The sequence below is a fragment of the Clarias gariepinus genome, chromosome 23 (genome assembly GCF_024256425.1).
Source record: "Clarias gariepinus isolate MV-2021 ecotype Netherlands chromosome 23, CGAR_prim_01v2, whole genome shotgun sequence".
NCBI classification, from domain to species: Eukaryota; Metazoa; Chordata; class Actinopteri; order Siluriformes; family Clariidae; genus Clarias; species Clarias gariepinus.
Window position 1 is genome coordinate 1,708,909 of NC_071122.1, and position 24,274 is coordinate 1,733,182.

The 24,274-nt window shown below is 37.3% G+C and overlaps 1 protein-coding gene across 1 annotated transcript in view; it reads left to right on the plus strand.

Annotated features, from left to right (window-relative positions):
• Positions 1-21,369, plus strand: part of slc5a6a (solute carrier family 5 member 6a) — a 35,264-nt gene extending 13,895 nt beyond the window's left edge. Inside the window, exons 6-16 of the mRNA XM_053484272.1 lie at positions 1,347-1,501; positions 1,654-1,794; positions 4,029-4,158; positions 6,469-6,557; positions 6,650-6,762; positions 7,683-7,750; positions 8,246-8,332; positions 8,711-8,889; positions 9,223-9,326; positions 12,525-12,646; positions 19,726-21,369. Coding sequence (XP_053340247.1) covers positions 1,347-1,501; positions 1,654-1,794; positions 4,029-4,158; positions 6,469-6,557; positions 6,650-6,762; positions 7,683-7,750; positions 8,246-8,332; positions 8,711-8,889; positions 9,223-9,326; positions 12,525-12,646; positions 19,726-19,875 — 1,338 coding nt within the window. The 3' untranslated portion in view covers positions 19,876-21,369. The remainder of the gene's footprint in view (positions 1-1,346; positions 1,502-1,653; positions 1,795-4,028; positions 4,159-6,468; positions 6,558-6,649; positions 6,763-7,682; positions 7,751-8,245; positions 8,333-8,710; positions 8,890-9,222; positions 9,327-12,524; positions 12,647-19,725) is intronic.
• The last annotated feature ends 2,905 nt before the right edge of the window (positions 21,370-24,274 follow it).

Here is a 24,274-nt window from a genome sequence, read left to right on the forward strand (position 1 = left end):
ATATTAGAAGTTGGCACCTCCACATCATTGCATTCAGTTTTTATTCACGATTTGTAGTGTCCCAACTTTTTTGGAATCCGGTTTGTAAAAATCTATGGAATGCTACTTTTGTGTACACTTACACCCCTAGTACAGAGGCATAGCCATTTTAATATAAAAAAGTTTTGTTTACTTAATCTTTACTGTAGACTTGCACCTCCAGGGTCGTAGGTTTGATTCCTGCTTTGAGTCTGTGTGCATGGAGTTTGCATGTTTTTCCCGCAATATATAGCGCTGTCCCATATATACAACAATATATTGTTATGCCGCCCCCAACAGTGTGTGAGCGAGCAGTTCGAAAAGATGTGGTTGGCTGACGTCACGTGGTTCGGAGGAAATGCATCATAGTCGGTAGTAGTAGCTTAATGTGGGACGGAAAAAATAGGACACAACTAAATTCGGGGGGAGAAAATCGGCAAAAAAAATTTATTCGATGGCTTTAAGTTTGGTGAAGCTCATAAAGTGATGCACCAATCATGCATAGTGGCCACTGTACAGGTCTCTGGAGGAAGTTTTATGATCTGGGGTTGCTTTAGTTGCTTAGGTCTAGACTCAGCAAAGTTATCTGGCGATAAAACAAAGTCAGCTGACGACCTGAATGTACTGAATGACTAGGTTATCACATCTATAGAGTTTTGATGGCATGGCCTAATTCCATGACCCAGTTATGAGTGGTTCTGGGAGCATGAGGAATTATTGTCACACATGAACTGGAAACCACATCATGTGCTGTAATCAAACTAAAGGTGATTGAAATGAAATATTTTTTGGCCAGCTAGTGTATAAAAGTTTTTGTTTATAAAAACGTAAAATTTGTGGTAATGCATGAAACTGGAAATACTGACAAAAACAATTTTTAGCAAATTTATGTGAATTGCAAAAAAATCATGTAATCAACACTGATTTAAAAGTATTTAGTAATGCTTTACGTCTCTACTTTGCAGGATATGACTGTTCATGTCTCTTTCTTTTCAGCTGTGTCAACATGTTTCTTACTCAGATACTATAATATGGTCTAATCACATGACCAAGTACACCTTTTGGAAGCATTGAGATGTTTTTTTATTTAAGTCCATTAACTCTATTACCTTTTGAGAATTTTAACAATATATAATAAAAGCATTTAACAATAAAACATTTAGTGATAAATGAGCTGAACACATCATTAAGTATTGAGTGTCTTGCAAAGCCTCATCCCAGCAATGCCGCTTCAATCAGCTCATAAGTAAATGTATGAATCTCTGTACTCAGACAGAGCTCCACCAGTTTATTTTAAAATAATAATCCAATTTTGTTAATACTTCAAGGGTGGCCTGAAAGCTGTCATTTGGACAGATGTATTCCAGACAATTGTGATGTTTGCTGGGCAGCTGGCTGTGATTGTGGTGGGTGCCCACCAGGCAGGTGGTATTCGTGAGGTGTGGATGAAAGCCCAGAATGGCAGCCGCATCTCAGGCATCGAGTGAGTTTGATTTTAATTGTTGGCATGCACAGTATTTAAAACACTAGAGCCAGTTTTATTGTCTGAAAGCTTGAAAGTATGTCTGGTGCCATACTACCTACTCTACATTGTGTGGTGTCCTTTCTCTGTCACTCCTGTGTCTGACCCTTCAGACTGAATCCTGATCCCCTGGAGAGACACACATTTTGGACGTTGGCTGTTGGGGGCATCTTCCTCATGCTGGCACTCTATGGTGTAAACCAGGCTCAAGTCCAGAGATACCTCAGCTCACGTTCTGAAAGAGAGGCCATCATGTCAGTAATATTCAGTTCAATTCAATTTTATTTGTATAGTGCTTTTAACAATTTACATTGTCGCAAAGCAGCTTTACACAATCGAAAAAAGTTTGTATGAAACATGAATGTGTATAAATCAAAATGATAAGATTGTCCCTGATGAGCGAGCCGAGGACGAGTGGCAAGGAAAAACCCCTCTGAGGTGGCAGTAGGAAGAAACCTTGAGAGGAACCAGACTTAACAGGTTTGGGTGAAAAGCGATTGATCTGCATCATACTGTGTGAGACTGGAAGTTCAGTATAACAGGAGATGTGTTTAAGTTAATTTGGATTCTATTTCATTATTGGAGGCTCAGGTAGACCATAGGAAACTCTAGTCTTGAACTATCGAGTAACTGCAGACCCCTCAGAGAACAGCTGTCAGCATCAGCCGAGGCCAGGACTGCCTTAGTGGAAAAGTGGAACCATCCACAATCACCACACGCATCCCAGGATGACCACCCTGGGCATCCATGCACCGAGATCTACAGCCAGGAGAGGGACACCAAGATGGTGGGCAGAGGGGGTCTGGATCAGGAGTGACATGTGTAGCTCGAAAGAGAGACAGGGAGAGTGAAAGAGAGAGAGGAGAAGAGAAGGAGAGATGGCAGTTAGATATGGTCACTGTTACACAATGTATAAAGTAAGGGTAAATTTAGTTTTTAGCAAAATTGCAGAGTGTAAGCAGGGACTCCGGCAGGCCTAACTATGACAGCATAACTAAAAGGGAGAGCCAGAAGGAAAGTCAGGCATGAGGTTTCCTAAGATGTAAAGCGACCAATCACTTCACTGTCAACAAACCTTAGTGACCAATGAGAGTGGGAAAGACAGCCCATAACATCTTAACATACTAGTTCACCATAATACTCGATAGTTGAGTCCCCCAGATCTGCTCCTTTACCTAGGGCAAATCTGTTCACAAAAATGCTTGGCTAAATAAATAGGTTTTTAGCCTAGACTTAAACACTGAGACTGTGTCTGAGTCCCGAACATTAATTGGCAAGACTATTCCATAACTTTGGGATTTTGTAAGAAAAAGCTCTGCCCCCTTCTGTAGTTTTCATAATACACAGTACTGACAAGCAGCCTGCACCCTTTGATCGAAGTAGGCGTGGCGGATCGTAAGACAATAGCAGTTTACTCAGATAGATACTCTGGCGCGAGACCATTTAATGCTTTATACATCAATAACATGATTTTAAAATCGTGCAAAATTTCACAGGGAGCCAATGCAGTGGGGATAAGATAGGGGTGATATGCTCATATCTTCTGGTTCTAGTGAGGACTCTCGCTCCTGCATTCTGGACTAACTGAAACTTGTTTATGCACCTAGTTGAACAACCAGACAGTAAGGCATTACAATAGTCCAACCTAGAGGTGATAAAAGCATGAACTAGTTTTTCTGCACTATTTAGTGATGATATATTCCTTATCTTGGCAATATTTCTGAGGTGAAGGAATGCTATCCTGGTTATATTATCTACATGAGCTTTAAATGAAAGGCTGGAATCTATAATCACACCAAGGTCTTTTCACACTGTTGCACTTGATGAAACAGAAAGGCCATTTAAAGTTACAGTGTGGTTAAAAAGCTTGCTTCCAACTGCTTGTGGTCCTGTGACTAGAACTTCCTGTCTTATCAGGATTTCTTATCTGGTTTTGCTAAGACATATAACTGGTTATCATTAGCATAACAATGAAAACTAATACCATGCTTATGAATTATGTTGTCCAGATGTAGCATGTAAAGAGAAAAAAGCAGTGGGCCTACAAGTGAACCCTGTGGAACACCAAACTCCACTTGAGAACATGCAGAATAGTCACCATTTAGATCTATGAACTGATAACGATCAGTTCAATAGGATCTGAGTGAGGAGAGGGCCATTACCTTAATTTTTACTACATTTTCCAACCTGTGAAGGAGAATACTGTGATCAATGGTGTCAAAAGCTGCACTGAGGTAATAGCCAACTTATTTTAGGCTGACGGTATAAAAATTAATAAGCACACAATCTTGTGTGTATTTGTGTGAGATCCATTTTGGTAATTTATGGTATTTATGCAATAAAGTGTGTGTATGTATGTATGTATATATATATATATATATATATATATATATATATATATATATATATGTGTGTGTATGTAACAATTTGTTTTATTAAAGCCTTTTGCAAAAAAAAAAAAAATACTCTTGTGTTCATCCTCTCACAGGTCCTGCTATGTGGTCTTTCCATGCCAGCAGATAGTCCTAGCACTGGGTTGTCTCATGGGGCTGGTCATGTTTGCCCGCTATGGCGAAGACAGTCCTTTGGACAAAGGCTTTGTCCAGACCAATGACCAGGTAACATATCTTTTCAGAAAGTTTTTTCTTTATTTTCAATGTCTCCTTACGAGGCAGTATTAAAAAGTTTCAAGTCTACTTTTGTAACACGCCAACAGATGGCAGCACAAGACTGCACGCACAGTCGCAGGGAGTACCTCTATAAGTCAGTGTGCCAAAAGACATCTTCCTGTGTACATTGTGAGCTGTGCAACTCGGACCATGTGCATTACTACGTCTGTTATTTCATCATGGACAGAAAGTTAGACTAAATAGATGGTGGGAAGATGGTGAGAGATTAGGAAGACAAGCTTAACTCCCGAAAACCATTCGGCAACTTGTGCATGATGTCCGTCGGAGTACAATCCACAACATTGCTGCCATTGTCGTTGTGTCATACGGTACAGTCCACAGCTTGACCAAGTGCAAACTCGTCTTTTTTTGGAAGCAGTTAGTTTGCATTGGCGGCATTGTGCATCAAGAATTTGTCCCCAGAGACAAGACTGTCAATAAAAAAAATTTACTCCCAGCTTTTAAGGCGTCTGAGGGAGTATATAGAGCTTGTAAGCAGATCTAATTTTAGAACTTTTTGATCTCATATAAGACCTTTTATTAACCATCTTTAAGTGGTTAATAAAATCCAGTCTTTTCTTCTTTGTCTTTCGGCTGTTCCCTAACAGGGGTCGCCACAGCGAATCATTTGCCTCCATCTAACCCTATCCTCTGCATCCTCTTCTCTCACACCAACTAACTTCATGTCCTCCCTCACTGCATCCATAAATCTCCTCTTTGGTCTTCCTCTAGACCTCCTGCCTGGCAGTTCCAACCTCAGCATCCTTCTACCAATATATTCACAATCTCTCCTTTGAACATGTCCAAACCACCTCAATCTGGCCTCTCTGACTTTATCTCCAAAACATCTAACATGGGTTGTCCCTCTGATAAACTCATTCTTGATCCTATCCATCCTTGTCACTCCCAAGGAGAACCTCAACATCTTCAGCTCTGCTACCTCCAACTCTGCCTCCTGTCTATTCTTCAGTGCCACTGTCTCTAAGCCGTAGAGCATCGCTGGTCTCACCACTGTCCTGTACACCTTTCCTTTCATTCTCGCTGATACTTATACCTGATATCGCTGATACCAGTACTGAACTTTATAAAGGGCAAAATCATCGTACGACTTCTTTAATAGAAGAAAATCCTCAAAAATTAGGAGCACAATACTCAATTTATTTTGGGTTGTTTGAAGGTCCCTTGTGTTGCTTAGCAAAGGTGCTGGAACTGACCTGTGAGATTCTTCTAAATAATTTTGAGGTTCTCGTCCGTCTTTATGATTGTATCCACTTTGCACAGTAAGTGTACTGATCATAAAGACAAATGGTGGTAACATCATGCTCTGGGGCTGTGTTGATGCCAGTGGAACTGGTGTGTGCAGCCCCAGAGCATGATGTTACCACCATCATGCCTCACCTTTAAACCTCCAACCACAACCCCTGGTCAAAAGCCTCCTCTAGATGGCTTTTCTTTGTTCATGCGGTCAGCTGCAACTTTTAGCAGAGCAGCAGGAGCTTCTTTTTTGGACAGCAGCCTTTTAGTCCATAGTAATGTAAAACTGGCTTGACTGTAGACAATGATGGTGTTCTGGTAGCTTCCAGTTCATGGCAGGTCTGTGCCTTGGTTTCTTAGGTTGTTCCTGACCATTAGAGACAATTTCTTCTCAACTGCGGGTAACAGTTTGGATTGTCATCCAAACCTAGGCTAAGTGACTTTACCGCCCAATCTAGGAATCCGCAGTTGTTTAGAAATACCTCTAAGAGATGTTTCTGATGTCTACCATCCTCTTTCTCAGATCTGCGCTGAGCTCCTTGGACTTTCCATTCATATACTGGCTGTTGTTCAATTGAGCGAGTACACAATCTTGCAGAGAAGCTACCAGCTGGAGTCCCTCATCACTAATAGAAAGATGAAAGACCTCAAGCTTGGCAAAATTTAAAGTAATTTATGGACTCTCAGGAGCACTGACTTTATTATCTTAATGGGTGTATGTATATCTTTGACCCTGAGTTGATTTCAGAAAACACAAAATAAATTGTACACCAAATTCTTGGGGTTCTCTTTTTTTTTTTTAGAGATACATGATGTACAATTGCAAACTTTCTCCAGAAATGACCAGTTTAAGGAAATCATTAACAGCCCATTATTAATATGATTTTCATGTTTATGATGACTATGCAGACTTTTGACCTCAGCTGTCTTTGCCTGCTAGTTAGATATTGTTCACCATAAGATGCTAAAAAAGTAAAATGCAAAAAAAAAATACTCTTTCTTTAGATGGTGTTGTATTTTGTGATGGATGTGCTCAGAGACCTTCCTGGTTTGCCTGGACTGTTTGTTGCTTGTCTTTTCAGTGGTGCTCTCAGGTAAAAGGCTTATAAATAAATTAATCAAAAAGCTAATATTTGGTGTTTGGCCATCATCATCTTTCTTTTTTTTTTTTTTTTTTTTTCCAAAGCACTATTTCATCTGCCTTCAACTCGCTGGCGACAGTTACCATGGAAGATCTGATTAAGCCCTTTTATCCCACCATGACAGAAGCTCGAGCTACGCTGCTATCCAAAGTCCTCGGTGAGCCATGATTTAACTCTCCCACCCAGGGGAGCAGACTACTTGCACATTTCTTCCTTATATCTACACCACAGCTCCTGGGTTTCTGGTTTGTTCACTGCAGCTGTAACTGTCTGAGAAAGCTATTTTGACATTCATGAGATACATAAGAACCCTTTTATTGAGATGCAGAAATGCTTTAAACTCTGATACCTCATAAATAATCATAATTAAAAAATTTAATTAGGACACTACCCATGATATAAGACTCTAGACATGTGTTTATCATGTCAATACTAGTTTAACCACACAAACTTCTATGCAATGATGGTGAATATACAGTTGCTAATGCTTGTTGGTTACATTATTAATTTGTAAATGTCTGTATAATTTATTAATTATAAACATTGGGTAGTCTATTCTTGTGTTTTAATATGCAGTGGCTTTCTCTTCTACATACTGTACTGGGCCACAGTAGTAGTTGTTTATACTTGTTCTGTTCAAAAAGCAATGCCTGTCTGTGACTTTAACCAGTTGATTTGTTGAGAAATGTCTGACAGGCCTTTGTATATGAAAATGAATGTCATGTTGGTTTTCTAACCATCATCTCCTGAGATTACTCTTAATTCAGTTTCATTACCAAGACACTGTCTAAAAAAGGGACACTGCAATGTTTATTAGATTTCTCAGTTTGTCTTTAAAAACCACATCATGGACATGATTGAATTACAAATAAAATAAACCCCATTGATAAATTGCACAGTTTACAGCCGTTCCATATCCCTGAGTGTGAATAGTACAGTAAGTGATAAAATTTTTTAATCATGTGCATTGTAGCAGCAGAAATATAGCATTTTACGTATTGTTATTTGCTTTCATAAAATTGAAGCTAGTACACCAAACATCAAGGTTTTGAAGAATCTTTGCTTTGTTTGTCCCAGCTCTTGGCTATGGACTGGTGTGTTTAGCGATGGCTTACATCGCGTCTCTAATGGGCTCTGTGTTACAGGTATGGACTAGTCTGTTTGTTTGCAATATAAAGAATGCAAATACTATAATAATGTAGTAATCATGATTATTTTATAATCTCTGTTTAGATGGTCATTTTGGGACCGTTTTTTTAGTCATAGCTCTGTACACCCAGATGAGTCATATGAGAGGTGTAAAAAATATATATATTTTTTTTAATAATTTAAAAAAATTGTATTTGAATAAAAATACACTTTAACAGGGAAATCTGATTGCTTGTCATTTAAATGTACATTATTTACTGGTTTTCTGTATTTTGTCCATATTATTTTATTAATTTTAACTCTAATGTGCTGCTATGAATTTAGTCCTTAACGAGTTTATCACAAAATGTATAGTATTGTGAATATTGTCTTGCAATAATGTACATTATAACAAAGGTTTAAAAGTGACAATTATAAAATTTTTCAAGTTTGCGACATTAAACTTTGTCTTTATGTTTTTATTTTACTTTTATCATCCTGTGTTCTTTTAGGCTGCACTTAGTATTTTTGGCATGGTCGGTGGGCCTCTTCTTGGCGTCTTCTGTCTAGGCATGTTCTTTCCCTGGGCCAATTCTATCGTAAGTGCGTTGTTTCTCTTTTCCCTTAACAGTAGAAACATTTATCTTGCAGCATTAGTATAATTAAACAACATTACCCACTAGAGAGCCATTGTTTCTTTATATTAACATGGCTGTGATTCGGCTGTAGACACAAGGTCACATAATTGCAGTCATAATAATCAGTACAACAGTGTTATTACGAGTGTGATTCTGCAACATTATTGTTATACAACAGTTATATAAACAACAAAGTGGAGTAACAAGTGAAGTGGTGCACACAGTGCAATGTACCAGAGCTGTGCCAAAAGTCAGCAATCTTTAAACACCATTTCCAGCCACCATCAACATTTGTTTTATGATGAGAATTGAGGCATGTATATTTGTCTATACTTCCAGGGAGCAGTATCTGGTTTGGTAGCAGGACTGATAATGGCTTTCTGGATAGGCATTGGTAGTTTTGTCTCCCGCATGCAAGCAGCAAGTCCACCCTTATTAAACACCACAATCATTCATGATACCGGCAACACAACTGCTTTCTTGACTACGCTCATTACATCTACTACAACAAAACCAAGGTAAATGTGAAGAAGCTTACTGGTGTAGTGTTTTCTTAAACCTTTTTTGTGAAATCTTAAGCAGAGGTGTATAATCATTCAATTATGCGATACATTTTACAAACTTTAAAAAAATATATAAAATCATTTTGTGTGGTTTTGTGTTGTCATCTTTTTATATACATCACAGCTAAGTATGGATGGTTTATTAAATGAATAAATTTATCTAGATCATGATTTATCAGGTAAACACAGGCATTTTTGTTCAGAGTTTTTTTAAAGTGTCACTTGAATTAAACTGATCAAAAAAAAATGTTATGAGGTGAATAATAAAATACCCCTGTGTCTCTGTAGGCCCACTGGATTGCAGGCCCTCTATTCGTTGTCCTACATGTGGTACAGTGCTCACAACTCGGCCACAGTTGTAGTGGTAGGACTGTTGGTCAGCCTGCTCACTGGTATGTGAAGCTGTTTACACTATTCAACAACACAGACTAGGATTTTATGTTTACAACTAATCTATTTGGAAACCCAGATAAAAACATATTCTATAATATATTATTTTAATACATTATAAATTTAATTTATGGTTTAATAAAGTAAATAGTTTAATTCAGTTTTGCCCTTAATCTACACGCAATAATCCAAGTGTTATGTTTTACAATAAGCATTTGAGAATTTGTTTTTTAAATGTATTAAAAATCTAAAACTTCAATCTCTCATTTAGTTAATTATTCATAACCTTAGCTAAAGCACAAACTCAATCGATTGGACATAAGTTTTAAAGGTACACACTTGTTTGTAAAAGTTCCATAATTTACAGTGAAAGTCAGACTAATCAGCAAGTCCAAGGTGCTTAATCAGTTAAAGTTCTGGGTGGCTCAACCAGTTATATAAACAACAAAGTGGAGTAAAAAATGGAGTGGGACACACAGTAAAATGTACTAGAGCTGTTATGCCAAACATCAGCACTCTTTAAACACCACTTCTAGCCACAATGCTACTGAATCCAGGAAATCCAACAGAAATGATAAATTATCATCATCACTCTTAAAAGGGAAAAAACAACGTTTGAACATAGTGGCATGGAATGTCCAAACTACTAAGGACAGCGATATGCCCATCAGATCAGAACAAGCGAGGACACATCTGAACAGAACTTGACATTAAAGGCATAGGTACAGTGCCGTGAAAAAGTATTTGCCTCTTCCTGATTTTTATTTTTATTATTATTTTTTATTTTTTTGCACAAATTTTTATATTTCTCAAAGATAACCTAGGTAAAAACAATATGCATTTTTTTAATGATTTCATTTATTAAAGGAAAAAAGCTGTCCAAACTTCTCTTTTACCCCAACCCCTTCTAAATCAGGAATAAACTGTGATTAATCACATTTTTGTTTAATGTAAAGCTGACTTAAATTTCACTTGCCGCATCCAGGCCTCAGTACTGCCAGACCTGGTAGTATCAAAAAATCACTTGAATAGAACCTGCCAGACAAAGTTAAGACCAACTCACTTTATTCCCCGATTTAAAGAAAGAGATGTGAAACAAAGTAATTGACATGTATTAGTCTGGTAAGGATTACAAAACCATTTCAATGTCTTTGAGACTCCTGCGAATGAAGAGCACAATGACAACTCATCCAGAAGCTCATAAAAGAACCCAGAACAACATTTAAAGAACTGCAGGCCACACTTGACTCATTGATCATCAATCAACAATAAGAGAGCGACTGAGCAAAATGGCATCCATGGGAGATGGACATAAGGCTCGTCTCACATTTGCCACGAACATCATCCCCAAGACATTTGGGCAAATATTTTGTGGACGGCTGAGACAAAAGTTGAACTTTGTGGAAGGTGTGCGTGCGGTTACATCTGGCGTAGAACTAATACAGCATTTTATAAAATTAACATTATTTCCCAGCAGTGCTGCACCGTGAATGCAAAGTGGAAGGTTTTGCAGTGGCCTAGCCTAACTCTGGACTTAAATCCAATTTGGATGATCTTAATCAGGATGACAAATGTACAAAATAAATAAATAAATTATTGATGTTACTCAATATGATGTCACTGAACATGATGTCACTGAATGTGTCACCTAATATAATGCCACACAAAGTTATTAATTACTTTTCAGCGCAAGTTTAAGTCGCACCTGACCTGTTTGGTAAAATCAAAAATCCTTTTAAAATCTCTTGTGGGGGGCCCCTGACTCTCAGGCATCTTAATGGCAGCAGATTTCAATCTGTCTGCCAATTTTCATGAGTTTTTGAGCATGTTAAGACGCCTAAAAAGCCTGGAAGTAGGGGAAAAAAAAAAACCCTAGGAAAACAAGAGAGTCCTATAGCGCTTGGGCCCTTAAAAGAAAGGGGCAAATACTTTATCACAGCACTGTATATGTGCACTGAGTTTCTAGACCAACTTCTGGACCAGTGTAGACATGATTACTTTGCCATCTCCAAAAAACATGGCCATGTAATTCCAGTACATGTGAAAAACAATGAAAGGCAATTGTTAAAAATCTCTTCGGCGAGAAAAAGAGTAGGAGTTTAAGCTGGTTCAGATACCAAGACATATTCAGAGTCTCCTCAAAGACAAGTAACTCCCAGGAGACATCACCGCTCTCTGAGAAAGGTAAACTTATAAACAAATGGTGTTAGTAAATACTGTAGCTGATTATTCTCAAAACCTTTTTGCTTAATCTCATAAAGGTTTGCATAATAATCCATTCTGTTTAGGTCTAAAACCACATGGGACCAAGTCATTACTAACAATGAAATGTTGTATTGATCTGAAACCTGAAAATAATAAATGATTTTTATCAGGAACAGGTTAGGCTGGTTTGGCCATTTTGTTTTAGGGACCAGCCGCTAAGGGGATTTTTTAAAATGAAGAATTGGCAGAGTGTTTTAGAAGTGTTAGTCATGCTTTTCTTAGATTAAAAGACACTGCAGATAAGATTTTAGAGCATGCATGGGGGTTTACTTCATTCTAGGAGAGACTATGTAGCAAACGGCCAGGCATGGCAGAGGGTGATGACAGAGCTCCATGGAGGAGTGTATTCTTTTGGACTTGGTTATTACTTTGCTATACTCATTTTATAATGTTGTGTTATACCCGTGATGGGTATTAAAAGTGTACACAGTGTATTTATGTATTCTAATACTTAAAAAGAAACATAAGTTTTTCACTCTGATATTATGGGTTGTGATGACTTTAATGTGACATTAAGGCCAATTTAATGTATGTGTGTGTGTGTGTGTAGGTGTGTATGTCTGTGTGTGTGTGTGTATGTCTGTGTGTGTGTGTGTATGTCTGTATGTATGTATGTATGTATTTAAGAATTTGTTTTTTAAATGTATTAAAAATCTAAAACTTCAATCTCTTATTTAGTTAATTATTCATAACCTTAGCTAAAGCACAAACTCAATCGATTGGACATAAGTTTTAAAGGTACACACTTGTTTGTAAAAGTTCCATAATTTACAGTGAAAGTCAGACTAATCAGCAAGTCCAAGGTGCTTAATCAGTTAAAGTTCTGGGTGGCTCAACCAGTTATATAAACAACAAAGTGGAGTAAAAAATGGAGTGGGACACACAGTAAAATGTACTAGAGCTGTTATTCATATTTAATCTGTGCTTATGATCAGGACCCTGGAAGGAGAAGGAGGTGACTCCCGGTACTGTTTACCCTGTAATGGGAGTGCTGCTCTTTTTTCTGCCTGAGCGCTACAAAGAGAAGCTGTGCTGTGTTACTCCTCTGGAGCAGAAGGTAATGTTTCCATTCTAGCACACTAATAAGAGGTAGAATGTTGAGCTGATTCAATAAAATTTTTGTGGATTTGCACATTGTCGACTTTTGCAGTTGAGGGTTTCTTGGTTTCAAAATGATGAATAAAAACTCAACTGAAAATATATTTTAAAAATGTAAAATTTTCATGTTTGTCATTTAATTATATATACATTTATCGATGTCCAAAAGGTTCTGACAAATAATTTACTAACATTACTCCTGTAACTCAAAAATGATTTGTCCCAATGCAAAGTGCCCCATAATCTTTTTCTTTTCTGTGGCAATCATGTTCTCCCTTTTTATTATTATTATTAGGACCCTAACACTATAGTGTGCGCTGGACCCTCTTGTTTTCCTAAGGATTAATATTTTTTCCCACCTTTTGGGGGTCTTAAAATGCACAAAAACTCATGAAAATTGATAGACAGGTTGGAATCTGCCGCCATGAGGATGCCTGAGAGTTGCGTGGCCCTCGTACAAATCATGCCTCGTACAAACTTGCACATATCCTTACAAAATCCGGTATACATTTAGATCTCTTTTGGCTGAACGTTTTGCGCTGCATGTCATTAGGTCAAATCCACAGGAAGTCAGTTATTTTAAGTTGTTTGCAAAATGCACCTAATGGAATTTAAAATACTTCTCCTAGGGAATTAATACAATTACCAACCATCCAAGCCAATATGATCTCAACACATTCACGGTGCAAAACTGCGAAGGGATTTTTAATATCTCAAATGGTTCAGCTGTGGTGATGCTTTAAAATTATGGTGAATAAAAAGTAACAGAAAGTGGCTGATAACTTCTGTGTACATTAAGTTATGTACATGGAACCTTAGAATTATGTTAAGAGTAGAAAGCTGATCACATAGTCATAGCGCCACCAACTGGCAGCAGGAAGTGTTTACCTTTAAAAGCTCTAACATTTTGGGACTAATTTGCAGCTAATTTGATACAAAATCAGGTACAATAATTTGAAGACATGGCGGATTTTTATGTGTTTAATTGTGTTGCTATGGCAGGGTATTAATTTAAGGAGAACTAATGTTCTTATTTCTTACAAGTGGAACATCCTAATGTTTCAAAACATTTAACGTAGAAAGAACAACTAGTTGTGAGTAAATTTGCTTAGTTTCATAATTTTCAGATGCTCAAATGGGTCAAAACAATATTTTACATTTATGAGCCAATTGACTAGACATGGTTTTGGCCCGACTCCTGCAGTACTAAACAGTGTCCACTAGATAAAGGTATTTCCCCTTGTTCTTTTAATATGGCTTCATTCATGTTTACAATTTAAACATATACAGAAATAATATATGTAACAATATAAAACATTTAAATTTCCCACTGTGCAACATTTAGTCTGGTTCACAGTGCGATATACACACCAAACACACACACAGACTACACACCCTACACACATGCGCACACACACAAACATGGACAAACACTAAATATCCTACAAACACACACACAAACCTACACACTTAATTGTACAAACAGACACACACCACACATCCATCACATACACACATTCACATCATGAATTCAATTCAATTTTATTTGTATAGTGCTTTTAACAATTGTCATTGTCCCAAAGCAGCTTTACACAATCAGAAGAATTATTTAAGTTTGTATGGAATGTGAGTGTGTATAAATCAAAATGGTCAGATAGTCCCTGATGAACAAGCCGAGGCCCACAGTGACAAGGAAAAACTCCCTGCAGGAATTCCCTCCAGGAAAGCAGGAATTGATCTGCATTCATACTGTGTGTTACTGTAGGTGGCAGGCAGTTCAGCTATTCAATTAACAGTTGATGGTAATTGATGTTAATATGGAGTCCAGGTAGTTATTGGAGACTCAGGTAGACTCGCAGGAAATTCCAGTCCTGAACTATTGAGCAACTGCAGCCAAGTCCTCAGAGAAACAGCTGTGAACATCAGTCGAGGCCAGAACCGTCTTCATGGTAGAGTGAAACCGTCCCCAGACACTAAACGTGTCCCAAAGAGACACACAGGGCATCCATGTGACAAGATCACCAACCAGAAGCGGGGCACCAAGATGGGTCAGACAGGTCCAGAGGGCAGAGGGAGTCTGGATCACTGGCAGCTCAGGTGTGACATCTATAGCTCGACAGAGAGACAGGGAGAGTGAAAGAGAAAGAGTAGAAGAAAGAGAAGAGGAGAGAGTAGAAGAGAAGGAGGGCTGGCAGTTAGATATGGTCACTGTTACACAATGTATAAAGTGAATGTATATTTAGTTTTTAGCAAAATTGCAGAGTGTAAGCAGACACTCCGGCAGGACTAACTATAACAGCATAACTAAAAGGGAGAGACAGAAGGAAACATGAGGAGAGAGGTACGAGATGTAAAGCGACCAATCACTTCACCGCCAACAAACCTTCAAATATGCAACTTTTAAATATGTTACAGTAAAGAATTTATTAACATGAACCAGTCTTAGTGCATGTTTGTGTGTGAGTCTGTGTTGTAAACATTTATAATGTGTATGTGTGTAGAATAGGCCGCAGATGCTGGAAGAAAAGCCTCACATTACGATGTTACTCAATGAACGTGGTGTCACTGAATATAAGTTCACTCAATATAATGCCACACAGAAAGTTATTACTAATTTTTCAGTGTAAGTTTAAGACATTATCATTGCTGACCCATTGGAGATATCAAAAATCCCTCCGCAGTTTTGCATCCTCAATGTCTTTAAATCCCATCGGCCCGGTTTGGTGACGATCATAGAAATTCCCTACGAGGAGTATATCAAAATCTATCGGGTGCGTTTTTGCAAATGACCCAAAATAACCGTTCTCCTGTTGAGTTGAGCCCAGGACATGCAGTGCGAGAGCTGTTCAGCTCAATAAGTTCTAAATGTGTACCGGGTTTCGTGTGTGCAAGTGTGTATGCGCTATGCAGCAAAATCTCGTTTGCGGGCCCTTGAGGGCCTTGTGTCACGAGACTTGTAGACATCCTAATGGCAGCAGATTCCAACCTGTCTGCCAATTTTCATGAGTTTTTGAGCATGTTAAGACACCCAAAAAGCCCAAAAGGGTGGGACAAAAAAAAATTATAAAAATATAGTTGCAAGCAACGATGATGGGCCCAAGCACTCTGCGCCATTGCTGCCCAGATGCACCACCACAACTTGCAAACATCACACAATATGAAGTAATGGGGCTGATGTCAGCCTGGGCCCTAAATATGTGTCATGTCAACTGTGTGTGTCTATGTATGTGTGCGCGCGAACGTGTGTGTGCGCGCGAACGTGTGTGTGTACATGTGTGAGAGTGAGAGATGTCTGTGTGTGAATGTTAACGTTTGTGATGTATAAGTGTGTTTGTGTGTAAGACAGAGAGAGAGAGAGAGAAAGAGATGTGTGTGATACATGTATGCGTGCGTGTGTGTGTTTTTGTGATATAGAATAGGCCGCAGATGCTGGATGAAAAGCATCACACTATGATGTTACTCAATGTGATGTCACTGAATATGATGTTATTTAATATAATGCCACACAAGGTTATTAACCACTTTTCGGTGTAAGTTTAAGACATTATCATGGCTGACCCATTTAAAATATCAAAAATTACTCTGCAATTTTGCGTCTCTGTTGTCTTTAGATCACACAGGCCCGGTTTGGTGGCAATCGTATAAATTCCCTAGGAGGAGTATTTCAAAATCCAATGGGTGCTTTTTTGCGAATGACTCAAAATAACTGGCCTCCTGTTGAGTTGCATCCTAATGGCAGCACAAAGCAACCTGTCTGCCAATTTTAATAAGTTTTTGAGCATGTTAAGACCCCTAAAAAGTTCAAAAGATTTGGAAACCTTAGAAAAACAAGAGGGTCCTGCACATTATATAGTGCTTGGGCCCTAATATAGTTGCAAGCAACGATGACGGACCCAAGCACTTTGCGCTGTGTGTTATTTGAGCGTGTTAAGACCTCGAAAAAGCCCAAAAGGGTGGGAAAAAATTATCCTTTATTAAACAAGAGGGTCCTGCGCACCCTATATGTCCCTAAAAGACATTTCTGACTTGTTCATTCTGTTAAATTAATATTTATCTTCAAAAATATATAGAATGGCTAAATTTTTAAGTAAACACAGTTTGGTCATTACCAAATCCCTGATGACATTCAAGGTAATTTTAAATATTAATATATTCAGGAGTAATTAACAGTCTCAATCATGGTTTGAGGACATTATTGATGATCTACAGTATCTGCATAATGATACTGTATAGTAATTCAGTCTGTACAATTGATACTACAATTTTTAATGACTAAATTCATGCTTAAATTAGCTGCGTTAACCAAGTTTAAAATGAAATGCCACTCCCTGACAGCCATCTTTTCAGCTTCAATCATGTAATTCTAACATGCAGTAATCCTTTCTGGTGTCTTCTAAAATCCTGACGGTATAACCTTCCTGGCTGTAGAAGCTGCAAGCCATCATCTGTCATCTGCATGTCCACCATAATTTCTCATACCTGAAATTACGTGAATAGTGTGCGCTAATGAACCTGTTGTATTATGAGATTAAATAAACCCTTACTCAGCCAGTACTACAGTAATTGTTTTTAAAAGATTAAATATTACACTTTCTTAGCAGAACGTATTGTTTCTATCACCTCTAAAGTCCAGAAAGCACTGTAATGGACATTGCTGCCTCAAGACTTTATTTTTAAATTTAAAATTTTTCATTTTATGTAGTAAGAAAGCAGCACTCAAGTTATACAATATAGAGCATAATATTTATATAATAAATATTAATGAACTTATTTATATTTTTAGATTATTTTTTTATGTTTATGGATGTTTCCCATTTTATCGCCATGTATATTTATGCATTCCATTTTTTTTTACTGTAACTATATGCAATGGATTCAAACCTGATTCATTGCTTTAAATGTTCCTTCAATTTCTGCCTTAGAAATCATCATGATTTCAACCTAATTAAATTAATGATTAGATGTATAGAAGAAAGATAAGAGAATACAGTGGTGTGAAAAACTATTTGCCCCCTTCCTGATTTCTTATTCTTTTGCATGTTTGTCACACAAAATGTTTCTGATCATCAAACACATTTAACTATTAGTCAAAGATAACACAAGTAAACACAAAATGCAGTTTTTAAATGATGGTTTTTATTTTTTAGGGAGAAAAAAAATCCAAACCTACATGGCCCTGTGTGAAAAAGTAATTGCCCCCTGAACCTAATAACTGGTTGGGCCACCCTTAGCAGCAATAACTGCAATCAAGCGTTTGCGATAACTTGCAACGAGTCTTTTACAGCGTTCTGGAGGAATTTTGGCCCACTCATCTTTGCAGAATTGTTGTAATTCAGCTTTATTTGAGGGTTTTCTAGCATGAACCGCCTTTTTAAGGTCATGCCACAACATCTCAATAGGATTCAGGTCAGGACTTTGAATGGCTGAAGAAAAACAAAATGAAGACTTTGGAGTGGCCTAGTCAGAGGTGGATTTGCTGGCGTGTTTTGGGTCATTGTCCTGCTGCAGCACCCAAGATCGCTTCAGCTTGAGTTGAAAAACGCACCTTCCAAAAAGTTCAACTTTTGTCTCGTCGGTCCACAAGGTATTTTTACAAAAGTCTTGGCAATCATTGAGATGTTTTTTAGCAAAATTGAGACGAGCCTTAATGTTCTTTTTGCTTAAAAGTGGTTTGCGCCTTGGAAATCTGCCATGCAGGCCGTTTTTGCCCAGTCTCTTTCTTATGGTGGAGTCGTGAACACTGACCTTAATTGAGGCAAGTGAGGCCTGCAGTTCTTTAGATGTTGTCCTGGGGTCTTTTGTGGCCTCTCGGATGAGTTGTCTCTGCGCTCTTGGGGTAATTTTGGTCGGCCGGCCACTCCTGGGAAGGTTCACCACTGTTCCATGTTTTTGCCATTTGTGGATGATGGCTCTCACTGTGGTTTGCTGGAGTCCCAAAGCTTTAGAAATGGCTTTATAACCTTTACCAGACTGATAGATCTCAATTACTTTTGTTCTCATTTGTTCCTGAATTTCTTTGGATCTTGGCATGATGTCTAGCTTTTGAGGTGCTTTTGGTCTACTTCTCTGTGTCAGGTAGCTCCTATTTAAGTGATTTTTTGATTGAAACAGGTGTGGCAGTAATCAGGCCTGGGGGTGACTACAGAAATTGAACTCAGGTGTGATAAACAGTCCTGCTTCTGGTTGGAGATCTCATCACATGGATGCCCCCGTGTGGTCTGCCTGGAATGCGTGTGGTGACTGGGGTTGGTTCCACTTTTCCATGAAGGTGGTCCTGTCCTCGACTGATGCAGACAGCTGTTCTCTGAGGACCTGTGACTTCAGTCGCTCAATAGTTCAGGACTGGAATTTTTCACAGTCTACCTGAGCCTCCAGGAATAAACTGGACTTTAATCTTACACATCTCCTCTTATACTGAACTTTCAGTCTCGCATATTATTATGCACATCAATCCCTGCTATCTGTTTTCCTCCAGATGAGGATGGGTTCCCTGTTGAGTCTGGTTCCTCTCAAGGTTTCTTCCTATTACCATCTCAGGGAGTTTTTCCTTGCCACTGTCGCCGTCGTCCTCGGCTTGCTCATCAGGGACAATCATATAATTTTGATTCATACACATTCACATTTCATACAAACTTAATTCTTTTGATTGTGTAAATCTGCTTTGTGATGATGTAAATCATTAAAAGCGCTATACAAATAAAATTGAATTGAATTGAATAAACCACAGTTAAGTTATTTTTTAACAAGGAGGGCAATCACTTTTTCACACAGGGTCATGTAGAGTTTTTTTTTTTCTCCCTTAATAACGTAAACCTTCATTTAAAAACTGCATTTTGTGTTCAATTATGTTATCTTTGACTAATAGTTAACAGTTTTTGATGATCAGAAACATTTAAGTGTGACAAACATGCAAAAGAATAAGAAATCAGGAAGGGGGCAAATAGTTTTTCACACCACTGTACATACAAGTGCTTATATTCAGGAGGTGCTTAAAATTACTATTTACTGACCAAGTTCTCATTCATCTTTCATATTCAGTCAAAGACTCTGGATAGGCAGACATATCAAAATGGAAAAAAAGACAATGGACTTGTCCAATTTCAGGATGAAGACAAGAATGAACAGGATTCCAAAACCTCACAAGTTTCTTGCAAGCTGGTGAACATTGAGCAGGAGACAGCATTGTGATTTAAAAATAATAATAGTAATAATAATAATAATTGTACAACATATGCTTTTGGCCATAAAAAAAGTTATGATGTCAAGGAAGGGGTATAGATGTTTAGTGTTTAGATACTGTTGTACTGTTGTACTGTTTAACACCAAATTCACAACTGGAGATGTGTGTACTGTATAATATAGTCAGTTTCCTTTATAAATAGATGTGATATGACAACTGACCAATCGCAACACCCTCAGTATTTGCAATTTTTGTAGAAACTGAAGATGTATATCCAAGTGAGTAAAAGCAAAAGTGTGTTAATATAATAAAGTACATACTGTACTAAAAACATTTCTCCCCAGACAAAATTGTAGCTTGTTTTACTTTATTACCTTACTATAAAAACCTTAATAACAACAACAAAAAATCCGTAAGCTTTTTTTCATTTAAAAGGATAGTTTGGATTTTTTTTAAGTGCCTTTAGTACATTAAAGTAGTTCTTGATCATTATAAATTTTCCTGCTATGCACACTGTTTGTGCAGATTGTGCAGTTTGTCATACAGAGCCTGGCTGTAAGGAATCTGGGTTACAACCCTGTAACTGTAACTCTTTTCTTTCTCCAGAAATTGGCCCATGGTTAACTAAAAGAGTTTCCAGGTAAAGAAGAGTTAAATTTGTACGACATACTCTACAACTTTGAAAGATAGCAACTTGATTTAGCTCATTGGGTCTCATATGCTAGGACTCATACTGTATCTTTCTATGAGTCTAAGCTAAACTTTAAAATGTATTTTTTGCACAGGATTGTTAAATTTGGCCTTGATTACTTACATTATGTTTAATGAGAAAAAAATCTGAACTATCCCCTAAATTTGTCCTATTCCCTTATGTCTCAAAACTATATACTGTTTAAACATAAAGCACAAAAGGCAACTTCTGAATTTCCCCAGTGACACACAAACCCAGTTTTATGCAAAGTTCCCTTTGTTCAGGTGTGCAGCATATGGAATTTGTACATTAAGACATGATAAATGTAAGTGTGATATTTTTTTTGTCTGGGGAACATAAAATTGTCTGTACTGCTGATTTTAGTTATCATTAATTTTATACGTCGCTACAGAGCATCTTAGTGTCTAAATTACTTGAGAAACTTTAGGCTTGATAATCTTTGAAATGCTGGCAAATCCAGAAAAGACGTTTTGAGCTGAAAGATGCTGCTGCTAAAGGAATTCACTATTAATTGCATTTATTTAATGTCACTGCAACAATTAATTGATTTATTGTTTATCTCCACACATTAGCGAACATAACACATCCTCATATGAGGGGAATTCGAAGTTCAAATCAGGACTAGTGATAAAATTTGTGGTAAATAAAGGGTAAAGGGGCATTTACAGAAAACTTCAAAACACAATATGGTGAGAGGACTCTTAGCCGCAGTAAAACATTTTAATGGTGCAAAAGTTTTAAAGAAGACCATACGTCTGTGAACGCCAATCCCGGCCCAGGAGGCTTAAAGCCTATTGCTCCTGATCCTTAAAAATCATTGGATAACTCATTTCCAACTTGCGTAAGAGATTCAGTTTACTCATTTCACTTGCAGATTACAGGAATTCGGCTGGGAGTTATTGCCATATCCTCATACACCCCTGACCTCACTTTAAGCCATTTCCACGTTTGTGTCATTAAAAGGTGTTCCTGGGTGGCCAGTGTTTCAGGCAGTCTCATCATTGCTCTGGCGTAGTGTAAAAACGTTCTACCTGGCATTAAGCGTTTGTGAAACACTGGGATAAGTGCATAAGTGTAGCTTAGGATTCTCTTAGAATTATTATGTAATGTAATCGGGGCAGTGATGTCTCAGTGTTTTATGGCTTTAGGACTTAGTGATCAGAAGGTTGACTATTCGAGCCACAGCTCCTCCATGTTTGTGCTGTTCGGCCCTTGTGCAAGGCCTTTGACCCTGTCTCCTCCAGGATACGCAAAGAATAAAGAATTTCACTGTGTCTATGTGACGAATAAACTGAACTTAATTCTGTTATTCTGCACAAATCAACAGTCCTGGTTTGACTTCAACGCCCTTCATAGAAATGTATCATGTTTGCAGTGTGCTATAGTTTGTTTGTTTTTTTCGTCAAGTGGTTTATGATACTGTATAAGAATACTAAATGTTAATTACTAAAATCTATGCGGATTGATCACTAATAATGTAAGTTCTATTAATGTTTTTATTGAGATGTCATTTGTTGAACAGAATTATGGGATCACTCATGAGAAGGATATTGTAGTGCTGCCATCAAGTTGGCCAAAATGTCACCAGATGCCATATGTTGCCTTTGAGATGAAAAACACAGGCTCTAACTATATTTTATCTGGCTTTATCTGTGTTAAATATTGTGATCTGTGGTAGAATTTATGTCTAGTTTGCAAATTCCTTGTCAAAAGTTTTTACAACTTGAGGTCCACTTGAGGTATATCCTCCTCAAAGAGAAACTGAAGGAATGGAAGATTCCTTCAATGAGAGGATTTTTTTTCCTTAGGCTCTGTGTTTAAAAGTCTAAATGATAACATGCTGAATATTGAAACCAGTTATTGACCTAGTTGTTTTTACCCCCTGCACTTTGTCATTATTGACTTAGTTTAAAAAAAAAAAAAACTCTTAATATATTGCACATACTGTAGGTTTAAAAAAAACTTAGAAATCCTGAAAGACATGAAATGTAATATTTTGTGCTGGTTTCCTTGTGATTCTGTGAAGGCTTAGTGCATGATATTTGTTTCCTATATATTGTGTTTTAGTTAACAGCCTTTATGTTGTATCTGTTCCTCTCGCCCATTTTTTTTTCAGTATGCTGTGTAGTGGTTATAAAATGGACCTGAAATTAATATTTATCTCCAAAGATATACTGTATAGAATGACTAAATTTTTAAATAGAAACAGTTTGGTCATTACCAAATCCCTAATGACATTCAAGGACCTAGTAAATATCAGTGTTCTTCTGGAATAATTAACAGTCTCAATCATGGTTTGAGGGCATTATTAATGATTTTCTGTATCTGCATTATGATACTGTATGGTAATTCAGTCTGTACAATCGATAATACAGTTAAAACAGCTGATACAATTAATACTACAGTCTGTACAATTAATATTACAATTTTTTATGACTAAATGCATGCTTAAACTAGCTGCATTAACGTAGTTTAAAATGAAATGTCACTTCCTGACAGCCATCTTTCCAGCTTCAATCATGTAATTCTGACATGCAGTAATCCATCCTGGTGTCTTCTAAATTACTTATAACCTTTCTGGCTGTAGAAGCTGCATGCCATCATCTGTCATCTGCATGTCCACTATCTTCTCATACATGAAATTACTTGAATAATGTGCACTAATGCTTCTTTCAGCATCTTACAATTACCGTCACATTATCAGTTATATTTTCCCCTGCATCAAATAAACGCTGTTGTATCATGAGGTTAAATAAACCCTTACTCAGCCAGTACTACAGTAATAGTTTTTAAAGATTAAATATTACACTTTCTTAGCAGAAGTTATTGTTTCTATCACCTCTAAAGTCCAGAAAGCACTGTGATGGACATTGCTGCCTCAAGACTTTATTTTTAGGAGTTTTTAAATTTTTCATTTTATGCAGTAAGAAAGCAGCACTCAAGTAATTACAATATAGAGCATAATATCTATATAATAAATATTATGAAATTATTTGTAATTTTTTATTTATTTTTTATGTTTATGGATGTTTCCCATTTTATTGCCATATATATTTGTGCATTCCAAAAATGTATTTAACTATATGCAATGTAGTCGGACCTGATTCATTGCTTTGAGTGTGCCTTCACTTTCTTTGTTAGACTGATTATTAGAGATGATAGCAATCAACTTATTTCACACTTACTTGAGCAATGATGGCGATGAACTTTTCACATTTACTTGAGCAATGATGGCGATGAACTTTTTACATTTACTTGAGGGATGATAGCGATGAAATTATTAGCGATGAATGAAAACTATTTGAAGACTATAATGGACTTTTTTTTTATGAAATGTCTAATTGTGATTTGTACTGTTTGTTGTTTCCATTAAGATTCATTACTTTATGACCTGAAATTATTTTAGTTTTTTAAAATTTGGAAATAAACCTGAATATGAATGTAGTTTGAGTACAAAAGTTGTTGTTTTTTCCATGAGAGGCATGCATATAGGATAGTTGGGATGTAATATTCCTGCTGCTTTTATATACTGTAGTTCCCTTTCAAAGGCTACACTCGATGCTGCGTGAAAACGCTATGGGAACATCTTTTCGTGTTGCCGGTTGTGAAGCATGTGTGTGTCAAACACGCCAAATTTTGGCTTATTCTGTATAACCTCGGTCAGGTGACGTCATCTGATAAGACGCACCTGCAGG